Source organism: Nomascus leucogenys, chromosome 9 (assembly GCF_006542625.1).
Source record: "Nomascus leucogenys isolate Asia chromosome 9, Asia_NLE_v1, whole genome shotgun sequence".
NCBI classification, from domain to species: domain Eukaryota; kingdom Metazoa; phylum Chordata; class Mammalia; order Primates; family Hylobatidae; genus Nomascus; species Nomascus leucogenys.
Genome location: NC_044389.1, coordinates 57,820,522 through 57,846,407, shown reverse-complemented (window position 1 = coordinate 57,846,407; position 25,886 = coordinate 57,820,522). Strand labels below are relative to the sequence as shown.

The 25,886-nt window shown below is 42.1% G+C and overlaps 1 protein-coding gene across 1 annotated transcript in view; it reads right to left on the bottom strand.

Annotated features, from left to right (window-relative positions):
* PARM1 (prostate androgen-regulated mucin-like protein 1) overlaps window positions 1-24,484 on the bottom strand; it is a 43,500-nt gene extending 19,016 nt beyond the window's left edge. Inside the window, exons 1-2 of the mRNA XM_030818989.1 lie at window positions 23,765-24,484; window positions 3,267-3,345 (exon numbers count right to left, since the gene is read on the bottom strand). Coding sequence (XP_030674849.1) covers window positions 3,267-3,345; window positions 23,765-24,428 — 743 coding nt within the window. The 5' untranslated portion in view covers window positions 24,429-24,484. The remainder of the gene's footprint in view (window positions 1-3,266; window positions 3,346-23,764) is intronic.
* Window positions 24,485-25,886: the final 1,402 nt, after the last annotated feature.

The window sequence follows — 25,886 nt, the reverse complement described above, 5'->3', positions numbered from 1 at the left end:
AGACCACAGAAAACAGATCTTTTGTTATGTTATTGTTTTTAGAAATCTGGGATGAAGAAAGAAAAGTAAATTCCCAACCAAAGCAAAGCCTATCCTTAGGAACATACATGCACACACACACGTCAACTGAAGTATTTTTGATGAACGATTAATGGGGCTTTCCGACAACCTGGCAAAATAATAGTTGAAGGGGTTTTAGCATAGCCTTAAGATTCATAACAACGATTAATCTCCTTATGTTATCATTTTACCGAAATAATTAATAGAGAAGCAGAAAGGGGCTTTCCTTAGGGGATTTCTGAAACCCCTTAAGGTTCTAATAACTGTATCCATTCATAAGATTATAGTGCTTAAACTTAAGTAGCATAACAGATAAATAGCAACCTTATATTTATGCCACTGTGGATCTTACTACATTTAAGAGACAGAAGCTGTATGGGGAAGAAGAATAATGATTTATTCAACTTAATCATTTACTTAATTTATCTGGTGCTCTGAAGGCCTGGGGAAAATATAGCTTAAAATAAAATTTTAATCAGCACTCATTAGAGCAAATTATAATGGCCTGCTAACAAAATTTTCCAAGCATGGTAAGTTCTGTGATGGCAGAACTGTGTCACATCACTGATGTGGCCTGGCACATGGCTGACACTCTACAGCTATCTATCAAGGACTGTCTTCCCGGGGCTCCTTCCAGTCTACTACTTTGATGATGATGATGATGTTGGCAGTGCTGTGTACTTGCTTCCAAACAACGCTACAAGGTAGAAACTACTGCCCTTATTTTACAGGTGAGGGAAATGAGGGTTAGTGGTGCTCTGTGACATGCCCAGGTCACAGTGCTGGAAGTAGTAGAGCCAGGATTTGAACTGAGGTCTCCCTGCTTCTGGAGTCTGAATTGTTAATCACTGTTTTAGACTGCCTGCCTATAGCCAGTGTGGGTTTAGAGGTGGTCAACTTGAATTCTTGCCAAAGTGAAGAGGAAGAGTCCTTCCAGTTATTTCAGCACCGTTTTGGGGAAGTGTGTAGCAAGAAGGAAGTGTTTCTATTTCACTCCACGCTTCAGTGAAGGTCGTATTTTTGATAATGTAGCCTGTTAGGAACTCACCATTGGTGATTCTAAAATGACTCTAAAATTTATGTGTAAGTTCCTTTTTGGGAAGGAGGGGCAGAACATATTTTTCAACAGATACTTTGTTAAAAAATGGAAACGAGGTTCCCAGAGTAGTTCATAAAAGCCAATTTAACTCGTAATTAAAATACAGTGTATCTGCAGCAATAAACTAATAATTAAACGAGATGGAAAAAGGTACCATTCAGTAAGATATAATTTATAAAATTAAGTTTAGTGCTCAAGGACATGCAAACTTAATGAAGAAAAATATTTTTTTAAATCTGGGGGAAACTTCTGGATGCTTTTATAAAATGTTTTATTAGAAACAGGTCATGTGGGCCCTTTAATTCCAATTTCTCTTCAAAACCTGGCTTTCCTGTTCTTTGTATCATAGATGCAGGTGATATTACAAGGCACTCTCATACTTGACATTATCAAGATTGATTTGGTGCACATTTAGAACACAAGATGGAGGGAGATAAAAGGGAAGGAGGAGGGAAGCACTCCCAGTGGGCACTGGGTGGGGCTGGGTGGTGAGTGGGGATGAGAGGAAGCAGCAGAGTGGATATGTGCTCTGAGATGAGGAATCATATCCATGAGCTCCATGTGGGGTCAAAGGCAGGAGGGAAGGACAGGGTGGCACAGCCTCTTGAGGAAGAAACATGGCTGCTTGGGGGCAAGTCAGGGATGTCTGTGTGTGTGTGCCACAGTGTCCATGGGATAGTGTGTCCTTATGGTTCACTGCTCATTTGTTCAATATATCAAGCACTGTCTTGGTCCCTAGCAGTGTCCTCACAGACAAATCCAGGTCCTCAAGGACCTTACATTTTTTGTGGGGAAAAGAGACAACAAACAAGCAACACATATGCAAAAACAAAATGATAGTAATAAAATAATAGACAGTGGTCACAGCCAGGATGGACTTAACAAGGCACTAAGAGAGTAAATAACAGGGGCTCCAAACTGGAAAGGACATCTCTCAAAGGAAGTGAGATGAAAGTCAATGTACACAGCATGAGAAGAAGCTAGAAGACAAGCATCTCATGGAGGGAGTAGCAAGATTCCAGGGTCTGGGGAAGGAAGGACAGAACCTGGTGTGTCCTAAGAATTGGAGGGAGCTGGAGTGACTGGAGCTCAGGGCTTCAGAGGGAGAGAGGGATGTGATGATTGGAAAAGGGGAGGCAGGCACGGTCCAGGATGACTGAGGGCCACGCTGAGGAGTTACAATTTAATTCTCAGTGCAAGGGGAGCCACTGGGGTTTTTCAGGAAGGGAATGACAGGGCAGAGGAGCTTGCATAGAAATGGTTCTGGTTCCTGGGAGGAGAACGAATTGGAGGTCAAGGGTGAGTGTGCTCACCATGTAGCTTGTGTCTTTCTGTCCTTTGTTATGGGCACTGCACAGACTGGGAAATAAGACTGTCACTTGCCATCTGGCATTTTACAGCTGGAAGGACACTCAGAGACTGTGAGTAATGTGATGTTGAGACTTGATTTCACAGAGCAATAGAAAACAAAAATGGAGGACTCACAGAGTATTGCAACTTCCTATTAGGCTAAAGAAAGTAAAATCTCAGCTACTATCACTTCATTTCATAGGAGAAAAGATAGTTTAAAGCCAAAAATATAAAGACATAATCTCAGGGGAAAAAACAGTTTTATAGGAAATGCCACACCTTTCTTATATTTTTTACATTTTGCATTGGAATCAATGAAAACCTCATTAACAGATTGGGTACAAATCCACAGTTCAGTATTCAGAACATCAGAATTTAGGAACCATCGATCCCACCCTTCTATCCCCTTTCACAGATGAGAATAGGTGAGCTTTAGGAGGCATGTGGCTTTCCCAGGGTAATGAGGTACATTCAGGGCAGGGAGCCTAGGCTTCAGTCTCCCGACTCCACGTTAATTCTTTCATTGCATCATCATGCTGTATATCTCAGCTTGCTTCTTCTACTTTGCCAAGGTTCAGATACTGTACGTCTATACCCGTGTTGTGCGGAGTAGGAGTACACCCGCCATTTTTCACTTCTCTGCCAATATTTCTGAGGGCTAAGATACCTATTAAGGAACAAATATCCAGCAAAACAGTGCTCAGCCCAGAGCCCAACAAAACAGAATCCTTTTTGTTAAGAGTAAGCTGCGTCTCACCTGATTTTTAGGTAGGCTGCAACTCCAAACACCAGCAGCACCACGGCAATGACTGTCACGGTAATGGCGGCGATGCTGCCTGTGAAGGAGGAAGGGCACAGAAAAGAAGATATATGAGGATACGGGGCATCATGTGACTTTGGCCTGCATAGTATCCACCTTCTGCCTGATCCCATCTTTTCTCTGAAAGGGGAAAAAGCTACTTCAGATCATTCTGCATGACATTCACAGCTAGAATAAAACCCAGGATTTTAATTCTGTTACCAAAACACTTTTTATGCAGGTGAAATTGGGTAAATGGTCAATATTTCTCAAGGCTTTTTGGCTGGCCTGGAATTTAGAGAGGAGTACTTAGTCATATTTTGACTATCTTTTTAAGAATGACATCAATCTGTTGTTGTTGCTGCTGCTGTTGTTTGCAGGGGTAGTGGGTTTTAGATTTCTTGATGTCCTATTTTCTTCTTTTGTGGGCTCTGCCTCATCTTTCTATTACTTGTGAAATATTGAGAGACTTAGGATGTTTTACTCAAGAGTCAGTGCAAAGTAATGTGGTTGGTTTTTTCATAAAAATATTGGCAGTATCCACTTCAAAAGGGTCGTCTTGGTAGGAAATGCACTAATTTTAATGAGGCAATCAAGTCAAAGCATTTTAAAACATTCCTCTGTGGGAAATATGTTCAGTTTTCATTCTTGGATAGTAAACTTGGTTTTATAGAGAATAAAGTGAAGTTTGATATATAGAATAAGGTCAGGTCTGATAGGTAACACTATTTTTTGTTTGTAGAAATATCTTGGTGCAATATAAAGTCACGTGAATATTTTATTCTGTAGTTTGAAATCTGGTTCCAAAAGCAACTATTAATGGGCAGTTTAAAAAACTCTTTGAGCATGTACCCTTGTAAGAATAACGACACCTCCTCCAAATACTACTTGGAAGCACAACATGCTTTTTGTGTGAGTTTTGCATTAATAATGAATATACTTTAGTTTTATTTCACCTTAAAAATGGCAAGAATCAACTGGGCTCTTGTCCCCTAATACTTAAAGTGAGTTTTCGGCACTAAAGCTGGTGTTAGGGACCCCATTTACTCTTTTAGGCAACTGGGAAATTATTTACTAGTACTTCAACAAACGAATGGGACTCTTTTAAACACACTGCAAAGAGCACAAGAGACTTGGAGTCTGAATATGTGGATTCGAGTGTGGTTCAATCATTAGTAGCTGTGTGACCATGAACTATTTACCTAACCCTGACGACTCTTATACTACTTACCTGCTGAGACAGAGGAATAAGAGTGTTCTACCCATCTTGCATGATTTTAAGGGGATTAAATGAGATGCCAAGTGCACCAATCTAAAGAGCTATGCAAATATATGATCCTGGACCAATTCTCATCTCTTGTGTACTAGGTCTCAAAAGTGATGAGTCTCCCCCACATTTTTGGAGATTTATCACTGTAGATTATTTTAGTATCTCTTATTTATTTATTTTTGTCTGCTGGTATGAACGGCTCTTGTTACTGTTCGTTTTATTAGCCTTCCCACCAAAAGAATTGTAGGACAGTTAAGAAGCAAATCAGTCCACTTGTTAATTCTTTAGTAACTTCTCAAAAGCTTTGGATGAAAGAATGCTACATCAGACACCCATGCTCCTGCTGGTTATAATTTCTAAAAGAGAGACCAAAAAAAATCATTGCTAACATTAAGACTAAGACCAGAGCTTGTTGTGTCTGCGAAGACGGATCATATTCAACCGTTTCAGAGCTTACAAGCTTCTGAACACTCACAGATCCATTTCTTTGCTCCTGGAATCATTTTGAGCCAGATTAATATAATTATCAGAATAATTCTCTTTCCCTGTTTACTACTGTAAAGACAGAATTATGGCACTGAATGCTCAAACTTGCAGACTGGGTCAAGCAGAGAAAGTCCGAGGTCAGTTCCCCTTATGGAAAACCTCCACTCCTACTTTGAAAGGCTCCTCTTGGCTTCTTGGCCTCTAAACTGTGTTGAAATTAGAACAATTCAAAGTTCACTGAAGCCTCGTAATAGCTCTTTTAAAAGCTTATGAAAGGAGGGTTATAACCATAGGGTAAGGTGATGGGAGTATTTTAAGACTCAAAAAGATACAGTCATTTCAATTAAGAGCAGTGTAAAAAACTGACCTTTTAATTTAATTTCTCCTTTTAAAAAAGTGGAAGAAAAGAATGAATATAGCTGATTTTTTTGCAAGACTCTTCTTTCTTGCTCCAGGGATAGTTTCATATAGGAAATCACAGGTTTGGCCTTTTTTCAAAGATTCTTCTCTAACTTTAAGCAGTTGGGTCCCCTCCAACTTTGTGATTTACTGAATTTATTTATATACCACTTCTTTCTAAAGATAAATCAGGCAGGTTCTCCAACTAAAGTGCGATCTTTTTTTTTTTTTGATTGTAAGTGATAGAGTGACCACTTATCCTCCATATGATGGGTGGCTCTCTAGCTCCAAGTGTACCCCCAATCTTCAAATGGGGCTCTTCCATGTCACCCTTCCATGTCCACAGAAGATAGCCTATATGACCAGAGCTGGAATTAGCCAGTTATTTTCCTCCTGATGGGCCCTTGATGGGCAGCTGGGCAAAGGGGCACTTCTAAGAGTTTGTACAGCCCAATATAAGGCCAAATGGTATAAGATAAAACAGATAGCAATTAAATATTTGAACCACTGTATTAACTATTCTGTTACCCACTGGCTCTTCTCAGTGGATGCCAGCCATGGGAACAAGAGTCCTCCAAAAGCAGAAAACCTTTATCTGGCCCTGAGCCTAGGAGATCTTGTATCCTGAGCTTGCTGTTACCTCCACAGCAGTGGCTGCTTTCAGAAGCAGCTGGTAACATCAGCCCTGGGAAGTTCCACACCTGAGGACATCACAGTTTGAGAACATGAACGGGTTGCTGAGCCCACGTTAGCGCAACTTTATAGGGTGACTGAAAAGGCTTTATTTCCTCCTTGTGAAAACAAATGCCATTTCCCCCTGAGTTCTGTTTAAACTAAACTGGAATTCCCCTCCTCCTCCTCCTCTTACATTTTTCATTATGAGGAAGGGAGAGAAAAAAATGAGGAAGGTGTGGCTGGGGGCAGGGGAACCTCTGCCTTATGAGGAAGATGTGGGACACTGATGGGCAGTCCACTGGGAGTGGAGACATGGGGAAGGTGGCTGGCATTTCATTTCTTCCTCATTGGGATTTGTGAGTTAGAGACTGGGTGTGACTCATGTTATAAAGCCCTGGAATGGGCAGAAATTAAGAACTGGAGGAAACTTATCTATATATTTTATAATCCCAGATACAAGAATATTCCACTGTGCGAGCACATTTCACTCTACCAACATGTTCTGCCTATCCAGAGGGCTGGTGAAGGCCTGTGAACCAAAGCCTCTTTGAATTTTGGTCCTCCCTGAAGTATGGAATTCCTCAGGGTTGCATTTTGCTACTTTTTTTAATGGCCCAGGATCAGAATAAATGGGCTAAAGAATAACCATAGCTACCATTTGCAGATGATTACTTTGGGCTGAGACTATGCACAAAACTGTACAGCTATCATCTTATTTAATTCTCTTTACAAGGTGGGCAGAATTATTCCCATTTTATAGATGAGGAAGTTAAGGCTCAGAGAGATTAAGGTTTTACATGTGGTAAATGATTCAACTATCATTTGGACCCAGTACTATTTAATCCTGGTTTTGCATTTTTAATCACTAACTTTTCTTAGCTTGGCCAGCTCCTATTCTTCTTCACTATCTAGCTAAATATCAACTCTTCTGAGCCGTTTTCCCTGACACCCCTGTGTAAATTACAGTGTTGCTGTGTGTTCTCAGATCTCAGCATCAACTTCTTTCAAGCATTCTGTATTATGTTTATGTGCTTCCCTAGGTCATTTCTATTCATGGCCATCTTGCATCTCTTCCCATTTCTTTGTGCACTGTTAGCTTAAGGCACCATCTTTGGCCCACAGTGGGTACTTAACTTATGTATTTAATGTTGAATAAACAAATATACTTTTAGCTTAAAAAAGATTACCAGAAATTTTTTTTTACCCTAATCACTGTGCTAAGAAAGTTTCCACACAGCTGACTCACCACTTATTCACCTTGGAATCACCTGCTCCAGTTCTTACCTGAGTACCTACTCCTATGACTACATCTATGATCCCACCTCCCCAGCCCCCTGCCCTTCTCACTGTGCACTTGAAAGTCCCCATCAGTGACCAAGGTGGTTAGTTGGAGGAGAGTTATTTTAGGAATGAATTAGTCCATTCTCATGCTGCTAACAAAGGCATACTCAAGACTGGGTAATTTATATGTAAAAAAAAGGTTTAATGGACTCACAGTTCCACATGGCTAGGGAGGCCTCACAATCATGGTGGGAGGTGAAAGGCACATCTTACATGGTGGCAGGCAAGACAGCATGGGCAGGGTAACTTCCTTTTATAAAACCATCAGATCTTCACTATCACGAGAACAGCATGGGTAAAACTCACCCCCATGATTCCATTACCTCCCACTGGGTCCCTCCCATGACACATGGGGATTATTACAATTCAAGGTGAGATTTGGGTGGGGACACACAGCCAAACCATATCAAGGAATAATTGTCTAAATAGAGTCAGATAACATCCTTGAAGCAGCCAGAGTAAACTCCTGGTCAGCCTGGTCGGCCACTACTCCACTCCCCTACAATCCTGAGGAAGGAGACTGCCTTCAGGGTTATTCCTTTTCCTGTTTCAGCTCTGTTCTATACCCTGAGGCAGTCCAGGAATTGACTGTAGCATCATTTAAGAGTCTCTCTCCCCACACTCACACATCCCCATGGGCCTGCACGCCACACACATGGGCCCCTTTTCTTGATCGCACACTCAGAAGGGGTTCTGTTCATGCCCAAGCCTCCTGCCTCTCACTTGACCAAAAGGGTCCTTCTCTATTCCTGGGCTTAGCAATATTATCAAACCTCAAATGTTCCTCTAGGGACTCTTCTCATTGAGGGATTTTCTTTTTATTTCACTTTAAACATGAAATAAACATTTTATTTGAGCTCTTTGGAAGAAATATTAATATTCACCAATTGTATCCAAAATGTAAATATTAGGACATGATGGGATGAACCCAAACAACCTCTGAAGAAAGAACTTTGCTGGGCTCTTTAAAGAAGTTGTTGTTACTCTGAGAGAGCTGGGGGTGGAGGAGGTGATGGTGCAAAGTTTCCAGAGGTGAAAAAGAGGTGAGTGTCTCACTGCTATCCATAGATGACTCCTGAGCTACATTCTCCTTGAAAATTCACCAGTCAGCTTATTTAGAAGGTGCGTGTAAATACTTGACCAAGTTCCTGAGTATGTGTGCATGCCTTTGATCTATTTTGAGAAGAGTCTTTAACAAACCTCTTGACTGTTTTTCAATATTCTTGCTCTTTTCTTTCCACTTCCTGGTCCAGAGATTAGGTAAGAATCGGAGAAGAGGAGCAGGTGGCCACTTCAGAGTGTGCGGCAGCTCCTTCAGTCAAGGTCACCAAGAGGAAAGGAACATTTTGTCTTAGAGGAATTCTTTCTCTTTAAAAGCATGTGTCTGCGGATGTGCTGGAGGAGGGAAGTGGGCGACTGGCGAGGGCTTGACAGTTAGAACTCTGTGTGTGCTGAATCTCTATTTATTATGCTAGGCTCTTCGTTTTCACAGCAAGAGCATCAGATCGTGTCTCCTTCCTCCAAAGAACAACAGTAATAGCAAGAGAAATCAATAACAACAAAAATAATAGCAACTAACACTTTCCTGTTACTTACTGTGTGCCAGGGACTGTTCTATGAGCTTCACTTATTTCAGTTCATTTAATCCTCATGAGAAAGTAGGTATTCTTGTTATCTCCATTTTACAGTTGGGGAAACTGAGTCACAGAGATGCTAAGGACCCAAAGCCGCAGAACTGCTAAGTAGAAGAACTGGGATACAAGCACAGGTTCGAGAATCCATGTGTTACCCACTAGGCTCTCCTGCCACCCTGGGCTCTAGTACTAAATCCTCAATTGTTTTTAAGTAAAACCTACAGCTCTGGTACATCCTCTGTCTGCTTTCTGTTAGCTGCCCAGGAAACAGGGCCTGCCTTAGGCTGTGTGATGGCTTGGGTCCTCTTGTACATACTGGTGAAGGAAGAATGAAGCTCAATAATTCAAATTAATTGGGAAGAGGGCTAATTAGAAGCAGACAACAGTTCTAGAACAGCAACCTTAGATCATTCAGGTCATTGGTTTCTAGTGTGTTCTGTGGTGCAAAATAACTGCTCAGAATGCTGCCAAATGCTGTTCATTTCAGTGTGTTAAATAACCCAGGGTACATGGTAACTGCAATTTGCTTCTAGTGGGGTGGTAGTGGGAGTGGGGTGTAGTTTGTGAGATGGAGAGAAAGTGAGAAAAGAAAACCTTAGTTCTTAGACACTGCAACCTGGGTAGATCTTAATTTTACCATTATTGGAAGTCTCTTTGTCTTCTGGCCTTGTCTGCTTGGATTTCATGCCCATTCTTCTTTCCATTCTACCCCATGCCAGGGGAAGCACATCTTGTCTCCTCCCTCTTACCCCAAATCCACCCTACAAGCCTCTCCTGAATGAGCTCCATGGGCTCACCTTAAGCCAGGACAGTGTGGGGTGTAGAGACCCAATAGGCAGGGGCCCTGAGGTTTCACCACTCCATGGCAGAGACAAGTGTCAGGCTCCGGGAACCATTCTGGGGTGTGCAGGATTGGATGGGATAGGCAGGCAGGGAGGTAAGAGAGGTGAGTAGTGCCAGCCTCTGTATTTCTGCCTGTGGGTGGAATGGTGCCTAAGGTGGGTGGGCCTGTAAAGTCTGGAGCAGTCTTGGAAAGAGTTGGGAATGAAGCTGTTCTCTGATGGATGGGGCAGGACTTGGACAGACAGCAATGGAGGATCGAGGTGGGAACCACCTCGGAGGAGGGCAGACACCCAACATTTATGGGCTTGAAGGGTTTGCACTGGGCTTGAAGACAGAGCATCTTGACTGGTGTTCTTATCTAAAAAATGGGCTAATCCCTGTCCTCTCCACCTCATAGGGCTACTGGGAAGATCAAATGCTTTGTAAATTAGCATGAACAAAGGGGGCTGTTGAGATCTTTGTAGAGGCCAGTGTCTTCATTTTATGGATTAGGAGACTGAAATGCTGCAGGACTGACTAAGTGACAAAACGAGGACCACAGGCTATACAAGAAGGCGTAATGGAAATTAACAGAGATCATGTAAATGGTTGAGTACTCAGGACCAAATTATAAAAACTCTGAAAGCCAGGGATCATGGTGTTTGGGCTTGATAGTTTGGGGAGCAGGGACCACGGAAGTGCTTTCGGAATAAGGATGCACCTTTTATGCAAAATCCTTCTCAAGTCCGACCTTCTCTTGGAATTCTTCCCCGATGACAGTCACTATCTTGAGTACTCTTTTTCTAGACATTTGCTGTTTTATTTTGTATGGGACAATTTAGTAAATTTATTTTAGTATGTAACTGATACTGCCATATGTAGCTGTGGGTGGTTATGCATATTATACATATAAGACATAGATGTATGAAATACACTGTAATACCAGTGGCTTTATGAGAATACGTTCTGCCTACTCTCTAGACTGAAAGTCTCTTAAAGCCAGGTATACCACATTATACTTTATTATTTGTCTAGGCCCAAAGTAAGTGATTCACAAGATAACTCTGATTTCCTCTGAAGCACAGCTATTTTTAAAAAAACCTGAACTTTATTAGTAGTTATGTTGCAAAAAGAAAGCATCTTTCTAAGGAAAACAGCTTGCATAAAAGTATGCTACAGAAGTATTTTTAATTAACACAACCTAAGCTTGTCTCTGTCAATTAGTAAATTAGTCCTTTTCCCCATTACTCCTCTCTCAAAATCTTTACATCATTAAGTTACTAGTCATTTGTTTACACAGAGTGGCAGAGGTAAACTTTATAAAAATTAGCCAAGTATTATCACAGCTGGAATGTTTTACCTCATGTTTATACTCTTATCTACATGCTAGTTAGTGGGCAGAATTGGGATTCGAACTGTGGGGTAGGATCCCAACATCTATATGTTTCCACTTCATGTCATCAGGAGACCTGGTTTAGAGACTGGCTTCACTTTTATCTAAAAGGATGTTACCTACCTAAAGCTTGTAGTTAAAACTGTGTGCTAGAAATGTTAATCTTGGTTGAGATAATAAAATACTTGCACTTGCACAAGCCCAGTGCTTGTTTCCTCTTCCTTCATGTCTCTCTCATGGGGGCACATCAGCTGTATTTTAAGGACCTGGGGAGCGCAAGTTTGCAATTAATGCAAACCAGGCACACATGTCGGCACAATTCTTGGTTACCATGGTTTTAAAGTTTCTTCACTTCACTTAGAATTACAATCTTTTCCCACACGAATGAAGCCTCTTTTTCACTTGGAATTTATTTTAACTGTGTGTTCAGGTTGTTCAATCTCAGCTGTCTTTTGACACCTGTAATGTGAACTACACTGGTTTTCTAAGAATTATGAGAGATATTCTTCATTGCCTTTTCTCAAGGCAAAGCAGCTGTCTTCCACCTTAGAACAACCGATTAACACACAGCAACTCCAGCTAAGTGTCTGGGATCAATCCCCTCATTCAGTTGTGCTAATGGTGCTCCCCACATCAAAAGGAGTGTGCCAGGAATGAGGAACATCAGAGGCCAGGCTGGGGAATCTCAACTCCTAGGTCATCTGTGTGAATGAAGGTGAGAGGGGTGAATATGGACTGCAGGAAGCATGCCACCGTCTTGCTCAGTAGGTGCCAGCATCTCCATGAACAATGAGAGAGAAGAGCTTGTTGTTGTTGCTGTTGTTGTTACCCTCTCCTCTATCTCTTTAGTATTTCAATGATGAAAACAAGGCATGACCATGGATAAAATAATACTAAAGGGGCTGGGAGCAGTGGCTTATGCCTGTAATCCCAGCACTTTGGGAGGCCAAGGCAGGTGGATCACCTGAGGTCAGGAGTTTGAGACCAGCCTGGCCAACATGGTAAAACTTTGTACTAAAAATACAATAATTAGTGGGGCGTGGTGGTGGACACCTGTAATTCCAGCTACTCGGGAGGCTGAGGCAGGAGAATCGCTTGAACACAGGAGGTGGAGTTTGCAGTGAGCCGAAATCAAGCCATTGCAGTCCAGCTTGGGTGACGAGAGTGAGCGAAACTCAGTCTCAAAGGAAACAAACAAACAAAAAACTAAAGGGAAAAATAAACGAGAAAAGTTTGCATATGTCCTTTGCAAAAATCATCCAGGCTGCTAAGGTGAAGGCTCAGATCCTTGTGGGGTTCACCAACCTTGGCAAGTGAGAGCTTCCACACTGGTATTTTCTTGGTTCAGAGGACATAAGCAAGAAGGAAGAACTTCTAAGAGCCCAGGACAAAGTCCTAACTCTGGTTGCCAAGCAGTGTGCAAGTTTATCTTTTTTATCACAGAATATGGGCAGGGAACAGAGTATCATAGTTTCAGGTTACCTATCCTGACAGCTTGACCAAGGGCAGTGACATCAATGTAATTACTACAGTCCCAAGGACTCAGGGACCTCCTAGGAACCACCAGCTAAATTTAGCCTTACTCCATGTCATTAATCAGCAAGGCCATGAGGGAACTTGCTTTCTTTTTTTTTTTTTTTTGATGGAGTCTCGCTCTGCTGCCCAGGCTGGAGTGTGCAGTGGTGCAATCTCCAGGAGGCGGAGCTGCACTGCAAGCTCCGCCTCCCAGGTTCACACCATTCTCCTGCCTCAGCCTCCTGAGTAGCTGGGACTACAGGCGCCAGGACCACTACGCCAGGCTAATTTTTTTTTTTTTTAGTAGAGACGGGGTTTCACCGTGTTAGCCAGGATGGTCTCGATCTTCTGACCTCGTGATCTGCCCGTCTCGGCCTCCCAAAGTGCTGGGATTACAGGTGTGAGCCACCACGCCTGGCCAGGAACTTTCTTTTGAATACTGTATTTACCAAGTGTTAATTTCCCCCAGACTCAGGAATTCAAAGTTTTGGAGTTAAAAACATGGGAAAGAAAAATAATTTCCAAACTTTATGCAAGTTAAGGGAAGAGTACAACTTCTAGGTCTCAACTGTCCAACCTTGGGGGCAGATGGGACCCAGGCTAAATCCTGCAGCTCAGCTTTTTTCCCCCAATGCCCCAAGATTGCCTTTCTCTTAGCTAGAAATCTTCAGTTGTTTGGACTCCTTAACACTTTTCTTTGGATTTTCCAAGTTTTCTGAAACTGTTATTGTTTCAAGTGTGAACACAGCTATTTTTATCCCTTATACTTTTTGGACTATGCTTTTCTGTATTATGCTGTAGGCAGGTACTTAAGTGAAATTTTATTACCTAATATTCACAGTAATAATCACTTTGGGAATCTTAAAGTGTTTTTACAAACATTCTAATTCTTCAAGTTAAGAAAATCAGAGTCTAGAAGAGTCAAAACTCTTGCTGGTTGGTATCCACATTGAGAATTAAGGACCCAACTGTAATAATAATAGCTAACATTTATGTAGTGCTTACTATGTAAGAGGCACTTTATGTACTTGTCTCATTTAACCCTAATAAGAATCCTGTAAAACAGGCACAGTACTATAATTACCCTCATCATATAGATGAGGAAAATGGAACACCTGTGGTAAATAAACTTGCTCAATTCTCCCATTTAGCAAATAGCACTGGTGAGATTTGAACCAGGCAGTCTGATGCCAAAACTTGTGCTGTTACTAACATTCTTGCCTTCCTAGAGCCTGTCTTTGAAATGACTCCATGATTTCTCCACATGGAAATATGGCAAAGTGTTTTTGATGGCCCACATCCATGGATCTACTGAGATTTTATAATTTTAACATAAATTTGCCTTCATCTTTGAGCCTCTGGTCTACCCCTTGAAGGCCATGAGTCTGAAAATAAAAGCATTATACTGTTAAATAAAATACCATCTCTTTTGGCCAATATTTTTCTCTCCTAGGACCTGAGGGGGAACAAAGCATGCTGAGGACAATATTAAGTTAGCATCCATTTTATGCACTCCTAATGCAATATTCCTGACTTGACTCTCTGAAATGAGATTTTTAGAACCTTTCTGCTAAAGATGATGGGAGGGTGTTGATCCATTCTCATTTCCCTGCCAAATTATTTTGTAACTAAAAAGGCATGCTTTTTTGAGTTGGAAGATTAGAGTAAGGGTTCAGTCAGGGTATGGAATCAAGCATATCCATATCCTGGCATATTAATGGTATCAGCTGTGTTTATAAGTTAAATCCCACTTTCTCAGTGAAGCATTTCCACAGCCACTTTCATCATATGCAATTGGTGAAAGCATTTGAAACAGAAAAAGAAAATTGCTCCATAAAGACAAAAACTTTCCAAATGTAATAAAAGGTGACATTGGGACAATTAAAACATGTGATAGAGTTATATTGCTACTACATGACAAACTAAATAGATAGTAAGTAGCTGATTTTATTACCTTGATGTGTATATCTCAAAAGATATTTTGGAAATATTTCAAAACCAGATTAAGATTTAGGTAGCAAAAGTGAGCCAAAGGAGAAATATAAGAAGAAGAGACAATAATTCGGAATAATTTTTACTTAAAATAAAATCTGACAGTTGGAGCCCCTTATGGGAGTTTATCTGGTTTTAGGAAACTTTGAGGTTTAAACTAAGTTTAAAGAATAGGCAAACAAGAAGTATATGAAAAAGTGCTCAACACCACTAATCATTAGAGAAATGCAAATCAAAACCACGATGAGATATCGTCTCACACCAGTCAGAATGGCTATTATTAAAAAGTTGAAGACAGATGCTGGTGAGGTTGCCGAGAAAAGGGAATGCTTATACACTGCTGGTGGAAATTCAAATTAGTTCAGCCACTGTGGAAAGCAGTTTGGAGATTTCTCAAAGAGCTTGAAACAGAATTACCATTTGACCCAGTAATCTCATTATTGAGTATATACCCAAAGGAAAATAAATAGTTCCACCATGAAGACACTTGCACATGTATGTTCATCACAGCACTATTCACAATAGCAAAGACATGGAATCTACCTAAATTCCCACCAATGGTGGATTAGATAAAGAAAATGTGGTATATATAATACTATTCAGCCATAAAAGGAATGAAACCCTGTCCTTTGCGGCAACATGGATGGAGCTGGAGGCCATTAGCCTAAGCAAATTAATGGAGGAACAGAAAACCAAACACTGCATGTTCTGACTTAGGAGGAAGGAAAACCTTGAGTATACATAGACACAAAGAAGGGAACAACAGACATAGGGACCTACTTGAGGGTGGAGGGTAGGATGAGGGTGAGGATTAAAAAAAACTAACTATAGGGCACTATGCTTGTTACCTCAGTAACAAAATCTGTACAACAAACCCGCATAACACACAATTTACCCATGTAACAGACCTGCACATGTACCCTCCAAAACTGAAATAAAAGTTGGAAAGAAAAAAAAAAGAACTGGGCACAAAAGAAAAAAATATGAGTGAGAGTTTATAACAACCCATAGCGTTGGCAGCCCTGGAGTCTATGGGAAAACCAAAGAAGGGAGTCAGAATGGTGAGAAGAGAGGTGGGGTGGGCTTGGGGTGGGCAGCAGAAAGTCCTTTAGACAGCTACACTGCTTAAATGCATCCGAGGGGATGTCTTTGCAGACACAGCGAGGATGTTCGGTTTTTCTTCATTCTCATTTCAAAGCTCAGGATTAATGAGGCTAACACAATAAGTGAATTTATTGTCTAAAGATTGATATTGTCACCAAAAATCATTGATTGATTGATTGATTCATTGGACATTTATTGAAAACCTACACTGAGCCAGACACTGTTAGGTGCTGGGAATATATTTGTGAGCCAAAACAGACAAGGACCCACCCTCAGGTACTTTAAAAGCAGTGAAGACAATGAACAAAGAAACACAAGAAAAATGTACAATCACATGCTGTGAAGGAGAGATGCAATTGACTTGTGACAATTTGTAACTGGGAGGCCAACACTGGACAGGGGGCCCCATAAGAGATCTTCTGACCAGGTGCTATTTGATCTGAGACCTGAGGAATGAGCTGGAATTAACCAGGTGAAGTGATGGGTTGTGAGAAAGTCCCAGGTAGCGTCTAAGTGAGTGAAGGCCCTAAGTCAAGAGGGAGACACAGGCGCTCATGGAACTGAGAGACATCCAGTGTGGGTGGTGCAGAGAGCGAGGGGAGGGTTGTGGGATGACACTGGGGTGACAAATGGAGCCCACATAAAGTGAAGGTGTGTGGACTTCATCCTAAAAGCAGTGGAGTGCCCCCAGGGGCTGAGATGGTGGTGGTGGTAAGGTTATGTGAGCCTTGATCAGATTTGTGTTTAATTGTCACTCTGGCTGCTGTGTGGACAACAGGGAGTAGGGAGATGGGTGCGGGGGGGAAATGAGGGGCAGTTGGGAGGCTATTGCGGTGGGATTATGTGAGCCCTGAGATAAAAATGAAGAGAAGTAGATGAATTTGAGAGCTACCAAGAGTTCAAAATCAACAGTACTCAGTGACAGAGGGGAGCTAGGGAGTGGGAGAGAGAGAATTGAAAACATGGTGGTGGCACTCACCGTAAGAGGACCAGGCCTGGGCATATACAATGAACTAATATTTGTAAAGCTGAGCCTAAGACACCATAGTTGTTAGGATTATTGCTTTCTGATACATTCTGGCCACTTTAAAAGAATCTGACCAGTAAATGTTTACCATTCTTTAACATGGTCTTCTCACACCTATGTTTTTGCTTTTAAATTAAATAATCGTTTTCCCCTTTAACCTATTTTTAATATATCAGTTAAACATGATGGTCATTAACTTACTACAATATACATTTTTTCGCTTCTGAAATTTTCTAGGTATACTTTTAAAATTATTGTTTCATCTTTCCACAAGTTGATTCCTTTTTTCAAATCTAAGGTTTATGGGTGTCTTGTAGAGCTGAAAGTCCCTTGCAGGTATGGACATAGAGATGTCTAGATGTCTGTGCCTACTTAGTGCCCTTTATTTAAAGGTATTTATTGGCATAGCTCATACTGAATAAATACTAGGGTTCAGATCAGCAATTTAATGTTCAATGGTCTTCACCAATTTTCACGGTTGTGTGTGCTTCTCTTTATAGTGAAAATAGGATAGTGAAAGACCAGTGGACACACGGATTTTACAGACAAAAGAGAATATCCACTTTGCAACAAGCACAGTAACTATAATTTTAAAGTCTGCATATGCAAGAACTGATGATGTTTTGAATATTGCTTGTTTTGCAATGTCAGTTAATCCCTCAAGCATGCACTGAGCACCAAATTGTTCATAGCACCATTCAATTTTGCTCAGGGAGTCAAACACACACTGTAGTCATAGTTTTCATCCTTGAAGAGATCTGATTTAATAAAACAAAATGACCCAAATTTAACACATCACGTCTTTCTCTCTTCCTTTAAGAGCCAAACAAAAGCTAAAAAATGAAAATCAATCAAAACTCTTCTTCTGCACAGCCAATTTTGCATGGCTGCTAACACCATCTGCTACCCCTCCCACTGGGCAGCTCCACCCCTGGGACCCAGTTGGCAACATCTGGCAACTAGCCCATCTAGCTCATTTCTACAGTAATGCTGAAGCCCATCAGTTCTTCCCCAACTCTGTGTTTCTACTAATTCAGGTAGGATGGGCATTGTGAAAGGAACACTTGGCTTCGGGTCTGTCAGGGGAACTGGATTTCAATCCTGGTCTGGTCACTCAGGTGAGAAGTTGAGTCAGTCCCTTAGTCTCTCTGGACTTGTTTTGTCACCTGTAAAACAGATACTACTGAGCTCACACCACTGGAACGTTCTGAGGATCAGATGAGGGCTACCTGTGTCAGTCGCTAGCCCAATTCTTGGAACATACATATTCTCAGTATGCCTCATATGACCATGAACCTCATGTTTTCTGTAAAGGATAATTGTGATAAATAATTACCATAGTATGAAAAGCCAAAAGGACCTGAGAGACTGCTTCTCTTGTATTCAGTTTACAACCAAGAGCCTTTTAAGTTAGAGTAGTTAAGTGACATGCCTACTATCAGTGCATGACAATGACAAACCAGAGAACAGTTATAAACTTGCATACATGGTTCCAAATCTGAACTCCCTGCAACTTGACATACATACTCCCACCAGTTGAATACTTTTAAAATATGATTTTCAATATGTTCTTCCCCTGATCAAAAGCCTTTGGTGACTATAAATGGCTTAGAAAGTAAACCAATTGTCTTAGGCTGCTCCCCAGGGTTCTCTAATGCTTGTCCTGAAGTCGTCCTTCCTACATCTACAGTGTCTCCCTTCATGTAGCTTGGGACCCAAACTAGGTTACTCACTATGCCATGTGCCATGTGCACACTACATTGTAATGTCCATGAGTGAAGTGACTGTATTATTCATGGCTATATCCCTAGTATTTAACCAGATGCCTGGCTCATAGTAGAAGCTCAATAAATATTTGTTGAAGATGGTGGGCATTCTTCAATATGATAAATCAAATAATAACAATGATAATCACACCAGCAGAATAGTAATAGCAGTAAATAATAGTAAAGTAGCAACCATAGCCATTGATTGAGCTATTGCTCAATAGCCATATGCTATAAATTTATTATCTTACCTGAACCTTCCAATAACCCCATTATGTGAATACTATCCCTATCCCATTTTACTGATGATAGGATCAAGGCTCAGGGAGATCTAATAACTTCCCTAATATTGGTTGATTGGCTCTTTTATTCATGTATTCAACAAATGTTATTGAAGGTCTACCATGTGTTGGGCTCTGTTTTAGGGGTTGGGGGTGTAGCCCATATCTTCCTATTTGCAAACAAGGTCCTCACTTTCATGGTGGCATGAAAACAGACACTGACTCTGTCTAGTGGCAGAAAACAGGCACTAACTTATCAAATAAATCAGATGATGTCAGAAAATGGTTAAGTGATAAAAAGAAAAATTAAGTAGGGAAAGGGATCAGTAGTCATGGGGGTTACTATTTCAGATGGGGGAGTGAGTAAAGGCTTGCTGAGGAGGTGACAGGTAAACAGAATCCTGACTGATGAAAAGGAGGGAGCCACTGAAGATCTGGAGGGAGAATGTTCTAGATAGGGGGGATGGTAAGTGCAAAATCCCTGAGACAGGAGTATCTCCGGTATGTTCAAGAAGCAGTAAGACTGCCAGTGTGTCTGAGGGTGAGAGTGGAAGAGGTGAGGGTAGAGGTCCTATGGTCAGATCCTGCTGAGCTTTGTAGGCATGGTATAGACTTTGGCTTTTACTCTGATTCAGAGCGGGGAGTGATTGGAATAAGAGAGCGGACGAATAGTGGAGTGTGTTCTGAGTTTTGAAAAGATCTGCCCGACAAGGGTGCAGTGAATAGTGAGATCAGTTGCAGGAATATTAAGGTGACACGTGTGAAAGATGACAGAGGGATGGGAGGCGATCAGTCCAGATCTCATGCACTGGATATACAGTATGCGAGAAAGAAAGGAGTCTAGGATTACTTTGAGGGTTTTGGCCTGAAGAATTGAAAGAAGACAGGAAATGATCAAGGGGCACAGGCTGAGAGTTGAGGAAATCAATAATTCGCCTTAGACATATTAAGTGTGAGATGCCTATGAGCCACCCAGTGGAGATGATGAATTCGCTGACAGCTGGCTATACATGTCTATAGTTCAGTGAAGCAAAACAGGGGGAGAATTTTACATCTCAGTGTTATCAGCACACAGATGACACTGAAAGTCATGAGTCATCCATGCAGGAGTGACAGTGGAGAGATCAGGGAGAGAGGAGGCCTGAGGTGCTCGACCTGGATAATGAAGGAAAATGAGGAAGTGAAGTGAGACAGCAGAGACAGAAGGTAGTGAAAATGCACACTCTGAACGTCGAGCAGAGCCAGTGCTTTAACGATGAGGGCAGTGATCATCTGAGTCAGACATTGCTGGCAGGTCAGGTCAAACCAGGTCTAAGCACCAGAGAATACAAGAACAGGGAGGCAGAATGGGGGAAGGGCTGAAAAACTACCTATTGGGTACTGTGCTCACTACCTGGGTGATGGGATCAATTGTACCCCAAACCTCAGCATCACGCAATATACCCACGTAACAAACCTGTGCATGTACCCACTAATCTAAAATAAAAGTTGAAATGATAAACAAAAAAAAGTCTAATAATTTACCCTTAGATCTGGTAATGTAGAGGGCACTGGATTATTCAACAAGAGCAGTTTAAGGGCTTACAACTTCTGGGTGGATTCTGAATGCAAGCATGTCCACTCTTAATGATCGTGCTCTTGGTTCCTTGCCTTTGTAAATGAGCATCTGAAACTAACTCCCTTTGCCCAAATCTCCTTCATCTCTCTTTAGGCTCAAATTTCCTTTATTTCCTGCAACTCACCTCCCTGCTCTCTCCATCATGGAGCCCTTTCTTAACGTCTATAGTCAAATTTAACTCCCATAATATTCACCCTGTTTCAGAATTATTCATTGGTGACTGTGTTTAGATATTTGCCGAGTGGGAGAATCCTTGGATTAATAGAAACATACTACGTGAACCCACACAGAATAAGACAAAATGCTATGCAAAATGTGGTGTTACTACTGCCACTACTAAAGGCAGCATAAAGAATCTCTAAATAAGAGTATCCCAAAATAGTAACCTGAAGCGCAAACCCACAGAATGTTGCTTGGTCTGCTAGCTAATAAAGGAGCAGTGCAGCAATTCAGAGTGGTGAGAGAGGACTTGACTTGGCTTAGAGCTCTGGGCCATGGGCACAGGGCCCAATGCTGCCACTGAGCCATGTGATCTTGGGTGAGGCACTTCAAACTTCTGGGACATAGTTTCTTCACCTTTGAAGTGAGCAGGTTCTATCACATCATCCCAAAGATCCTCCTGCCTACCAGGTTCATTCTCATATTAGAAACTAAGTACTGATATTAAGAATTACTTGTCCTGTGTCCTTTCTCTCTACTTAAACTATAAAATCTCAAAGGATAGGTCTCATACTTGTTTGCATGAAGAAGAGGGTCTTGGTAGATGCAATCTAAATATTTTTTGATTTAGTAGGTCATAAGGATATATACTATTTGGTCTGTGAAATGTGTACTGGTCAGTGATGTCCCTCTAACCTGCCACACCTCTCTTCCCCAGTCATTTAAGCATTCTGTCATTTATTCTGAGTTTCTGCTGTATGAATATTCCCATGAACTTCAAGGTTTATGAGCCAACTGCCACCAATTTGGGGCCTCTTGACCCTGCTGGCCAAGAGTTGAGGAAATCAAGACATAGAGCCTAAAATCAAGCCAAGATATTAGAACAGAACTGTCTTGAATAACCCAGCCCATAAAACTAAGGTACTTGTAGGAAGGAGTAGATGTGTCAGTTTAGAGATTCATGTATGCTAAGTTTAGATTTTGTGCTCAGGAATATCAATCTGCTACGTCTAAAGTATCCTGAAGGGGACAGAAAGTGAAGAGCGAGTGGCTGGTTAAAAAGTGAAAAAGTTGTACAGACAAGTGGTGGTGAGGGCCTGAAATAGGAAAGAAAAAAGATGGGGTCACTGTATTTTGATGATCCCTTTGTTTAAGATGGTTCTTAAGATATCGCATCAAAGTCAACACCCATTCTGCTCCAGGTACCAGTGTCAGAGATGTTATCTTCATGCTGGGAACCTGGGGTGCAGGGGTTGGGATAGAGACAGACTGAAGATACACATTGAAGCTCAATGTTTTAAGCTGGCCTGGAGGTATAAAAAGGGTGCTAATGGGGTGATGGGCTGCACAGAGGAGTCAATAGGTTTCCTCCCTTCACCTCTGCAGATCCACTCTCCACCCTTCTCTGTGTAGTTCTCTGACCAGCCCTCTAGGAGGCCAACCTGCATGGACCACACCAGTGGGTCCCCTTGTTCTTGGCTTCTGGCTGCATATCAGAGGAGCAGGGAGAGGGAGGGCAGAGTAGTCATTCCCTTCACTCCGGGGAGGTTAACCTTGAGATCGTTGTGTCCCTCAGCCAAGAGTCACTGCTCCTGATGGTGTGGTCAACTCTACTGGGCCTCTCCTTCTGGGTTCTGGTTACTACTCCCTCCTTTCCTCCTAGGTCTGGCCTGTAACAGCCCTGTTATTGTGACCCCCTGTGGTTCTCCCATTCCCCAGCCAGACCTTTGTTATTAGTTCCTTTATCCCAGTCTGAGTGTCTCTCTTTTTCTTGTTGATATCCTCAATGATATACTGGACCTTTGAAATAAAAATGTGCAATTCTCTGGGACTTCTTCCCTTACTAAATTGTGAGCTCTTCCATGAGGAATCACGTCTTCATTAGTCTTAGTTCTATCTCTTCCTACCTCCACTGTCAAGCAGTTTCCATTCATGATGGATGTATATCAATTGTTTGTTAAAAGTTGTGATTCTCTCCTCAGTGATGGCCATTCCTTTGACCCCAACTGACCATGCAGGGTTCTGTCTGGAAATGACCTTCTCAGTCCACACCTCTCACAGGACCATCCAGGGGAGGGGCTGCAGCTCCATTTCCCCTTCTAACTTCTGGCTCATCTAAAATGAGCTCATCTCACTCTTTCTCAGCTAAGTGGTTAAATGCTCCCATGAAGGCCTCTTCCTGCCCAGTACCCTAAATTGTACAGTCTTCACATCAATGTCAGATGCAGGTGACCTCAGAAAGAGCCTTGATTTCTCTCCACCATAATTTCCAAGATTACAAAACAAAGATAAAAATAATACTAACTTCATAGAATTACTGGGAAAATAAAAACAGATGTGACATCTTGTAAAATTTATTGTCTTTCCCTTGAAATACATCAGTGACTATAAAGAATAAGTAAGTTTCCTCCACTCCTACTCTACTTTGACTGGTTTCCAAAAGGGAGACACTACTTTAAAACACTGAGCAGAATAATAATAACAAATGACATTTCCTGAGTATTTACTCCCTGCCAGGAACTGTTCTAAGTGCTTTATGTCATTTCAGTTAATCTCCACAAGAACTGTATGCAGCAGCAACTGTTTTATCCCATTTTACAGATGTGGAAAAATAAAGGCACAAAGAGGTGAAGTAACTTGTCTAAGGTCAGGAGCCAGAGTTGAAACCTAGGAAGCTTAGCCAAAACCATGCTGTTAATCCCTTTGCTATCTGGTCTCATGTGCTTACATTCCCTGTAGCATCATTATGACTTGTGAAAACAGGTCATAAAGGTGCAACTGGCCACAGTGAATCAAGAAAATTGTTAAGTGACTAAAAATAAAGTTCGCACTCTTGTGGAAATTCTTGTGAATTATAATTCAACTCAGGTGTTACACTCCAAAATTCAAATTTTCCATTGTGTTTGGTTCACTGAACTGCATTCTTAATGTGTGGATGTAGTAAAGAAAACTAGTGGACTGGATAGAGACTCACCTGAACTTAATGCATGTTCTACTTCCTGCATGATCACCCTGGGAAAGGTGGTGGTGGTCTCCATGTCTATGAGCTCACACATCACTTTGCCTGACACAGTTGTTGGGGTTGTTTTCTCCTGGGGCACTGGCTCAGCTGTGGCATGTGAAGTGGGTGTGTGGTCAGAGCTGGACTCCTCTGTCGGGGACTCTGGTGCAGTTGGAGCTCCAGTGGGTTGGGTGCTGGTCACAGTGGAGCTATGGTTGGTAGTAACGGAGGCAGAAAAGACCTCAGGTGGTGAGGTTGATAGGGATGAGGGTGATGAGGCTGGAGCTTGAGGAGAGATGAGTGTGGGAGGCTCAGCAGCCGACTGCGACAGTGTAGCTGCCAGGCCTGCTTCAGGAGCGCCCGAGCTGTGTTCCTCCGACGTGGCTGTTAAGTGGACTCCGCTGCTTGTTGATGAGAACCCAGGAGGTGAGGGGTCTGTGTTTGTGCCTTCCCAATTCGAACCTGGGCTGGTGATCTCCTCTTCTCTGGACTCTACGGAAATGTTCTTAGGAAGCAGAGATGTTGGGGCTGATGCTATAACTGGGAGCACCGAGTTGTTGTGAGTGCCGTTGGATGGGGAGGCAGTGTCTGCATCAGTGTTTTGTGGAGAGCTAGTCCAGATGGTGGTCAGTGGCATAATGTTTGCCGGAAGAGAAACGGACAAGGGAGCTGATGTAGGCAGACTCTGTACCCTCCATCCTGTGGAAAAGCCAGTACAAAAGTGGTTAATATGTGAAAACACGATAATATGTGAAATAGACGCAAGGCTCTTACCCCACAGCTGTTTTACAGCATTTTCACAGGTATTTCTCATTTTGCATTGTGCCCTCCCCAGTTGTGAAGGCAACTTTTAACGGATTTTCTTCCCACCAATTGCTTTACAAATCTCAGTAGGAACCCGCCCGAAACTCAGTAAGAACAATTAGTAGGACTGTCAACTCAAGATTAGCCAATGCATGATATGAACTAATCTTGTACCCAGCTTGCTTAAAATCATGTCCTTAGAGAGTAAGACCCCCTGGGGAATTGATTTATGGGAACTTGTCTGGACTGCCGAGCAGCCAACTCCACAGCTCCTGTAGGAACGCTGGGAGTGTGGACATTGGGAGTGGGGAAGGAGTGGTTGGTGATGAGTGTGGTCACTGGCAGGAGGGGGCTTCAGTCTCATTCCATCCCACAGCTGAGGAGCTCACTGATTGGCTGTTCCATGTCTTGAGGGCTATCCATTCTGCCCTTACGCATAGGGATATAAGGGATATGGACCTGCTGGCTGGGATGAATAAATATGTGAACACATTTCCTGCAGAGAAAGAAAAAGGGAGAGGTCCCAGAATAAAAGCTAGAAAGAGAAATCTGAGGTTTGGAAATATTTTCTGAGACTGGAACCCTGTTGTCTGAAATTCCAGCCTGGGGTCCTTACCATCATATCACTTGCCAAATGCACTACTTCATATGTTGTAAAATTTAGAGCTAGTTTCCATTCTTCCTTTCTCCTTCCCTGCACTTACTCATTTGGTTTCATTCACTGACTCATTCAATGATTATTTAATAAAGGGCATTTATGTGCCAGTACTCTCCTGGACATGGGGTTTATGGTTTCACTTTTAGGTAACACATCTCTTGATTGCCTCCCCATACCCCCTTGTCATTCCCTGACTAGTATTTCCCCTAGTCATTTTCATCTCAGTAGATGGGACCCCCATTCACCCGGTTGCTCGGTTAAAAACCAAGATGCCACCCTTCATGCATTTCTTTCCCTCACATCCCACATCAAATCCATTAGTGAGTCCGGATGAGTCTACCTCGCAAATATAATTCTGATTCAACCACTTTTCACTATCTCCCCTATTATTTCAACATCCCCTGAGCCATTATAGTCACTAGCCTAGATGACTGCTGATTAGTTTGGATGTGCCCTCCAAATCTCAGGTTGAGATGTAAATGCCAGTGTTGGAAGTGGGGCCTGGTTGGGGATGTTTTGGTCATGGGGGCTGATCCCTCATGGTTTGGTGCTGTCCTCATGGTAGTGAGTGAGTTCTCTCAGGATCTGGCTGTTTAAAAGCATGTGGCACCTCCCACCTACACTCTCTTGCTC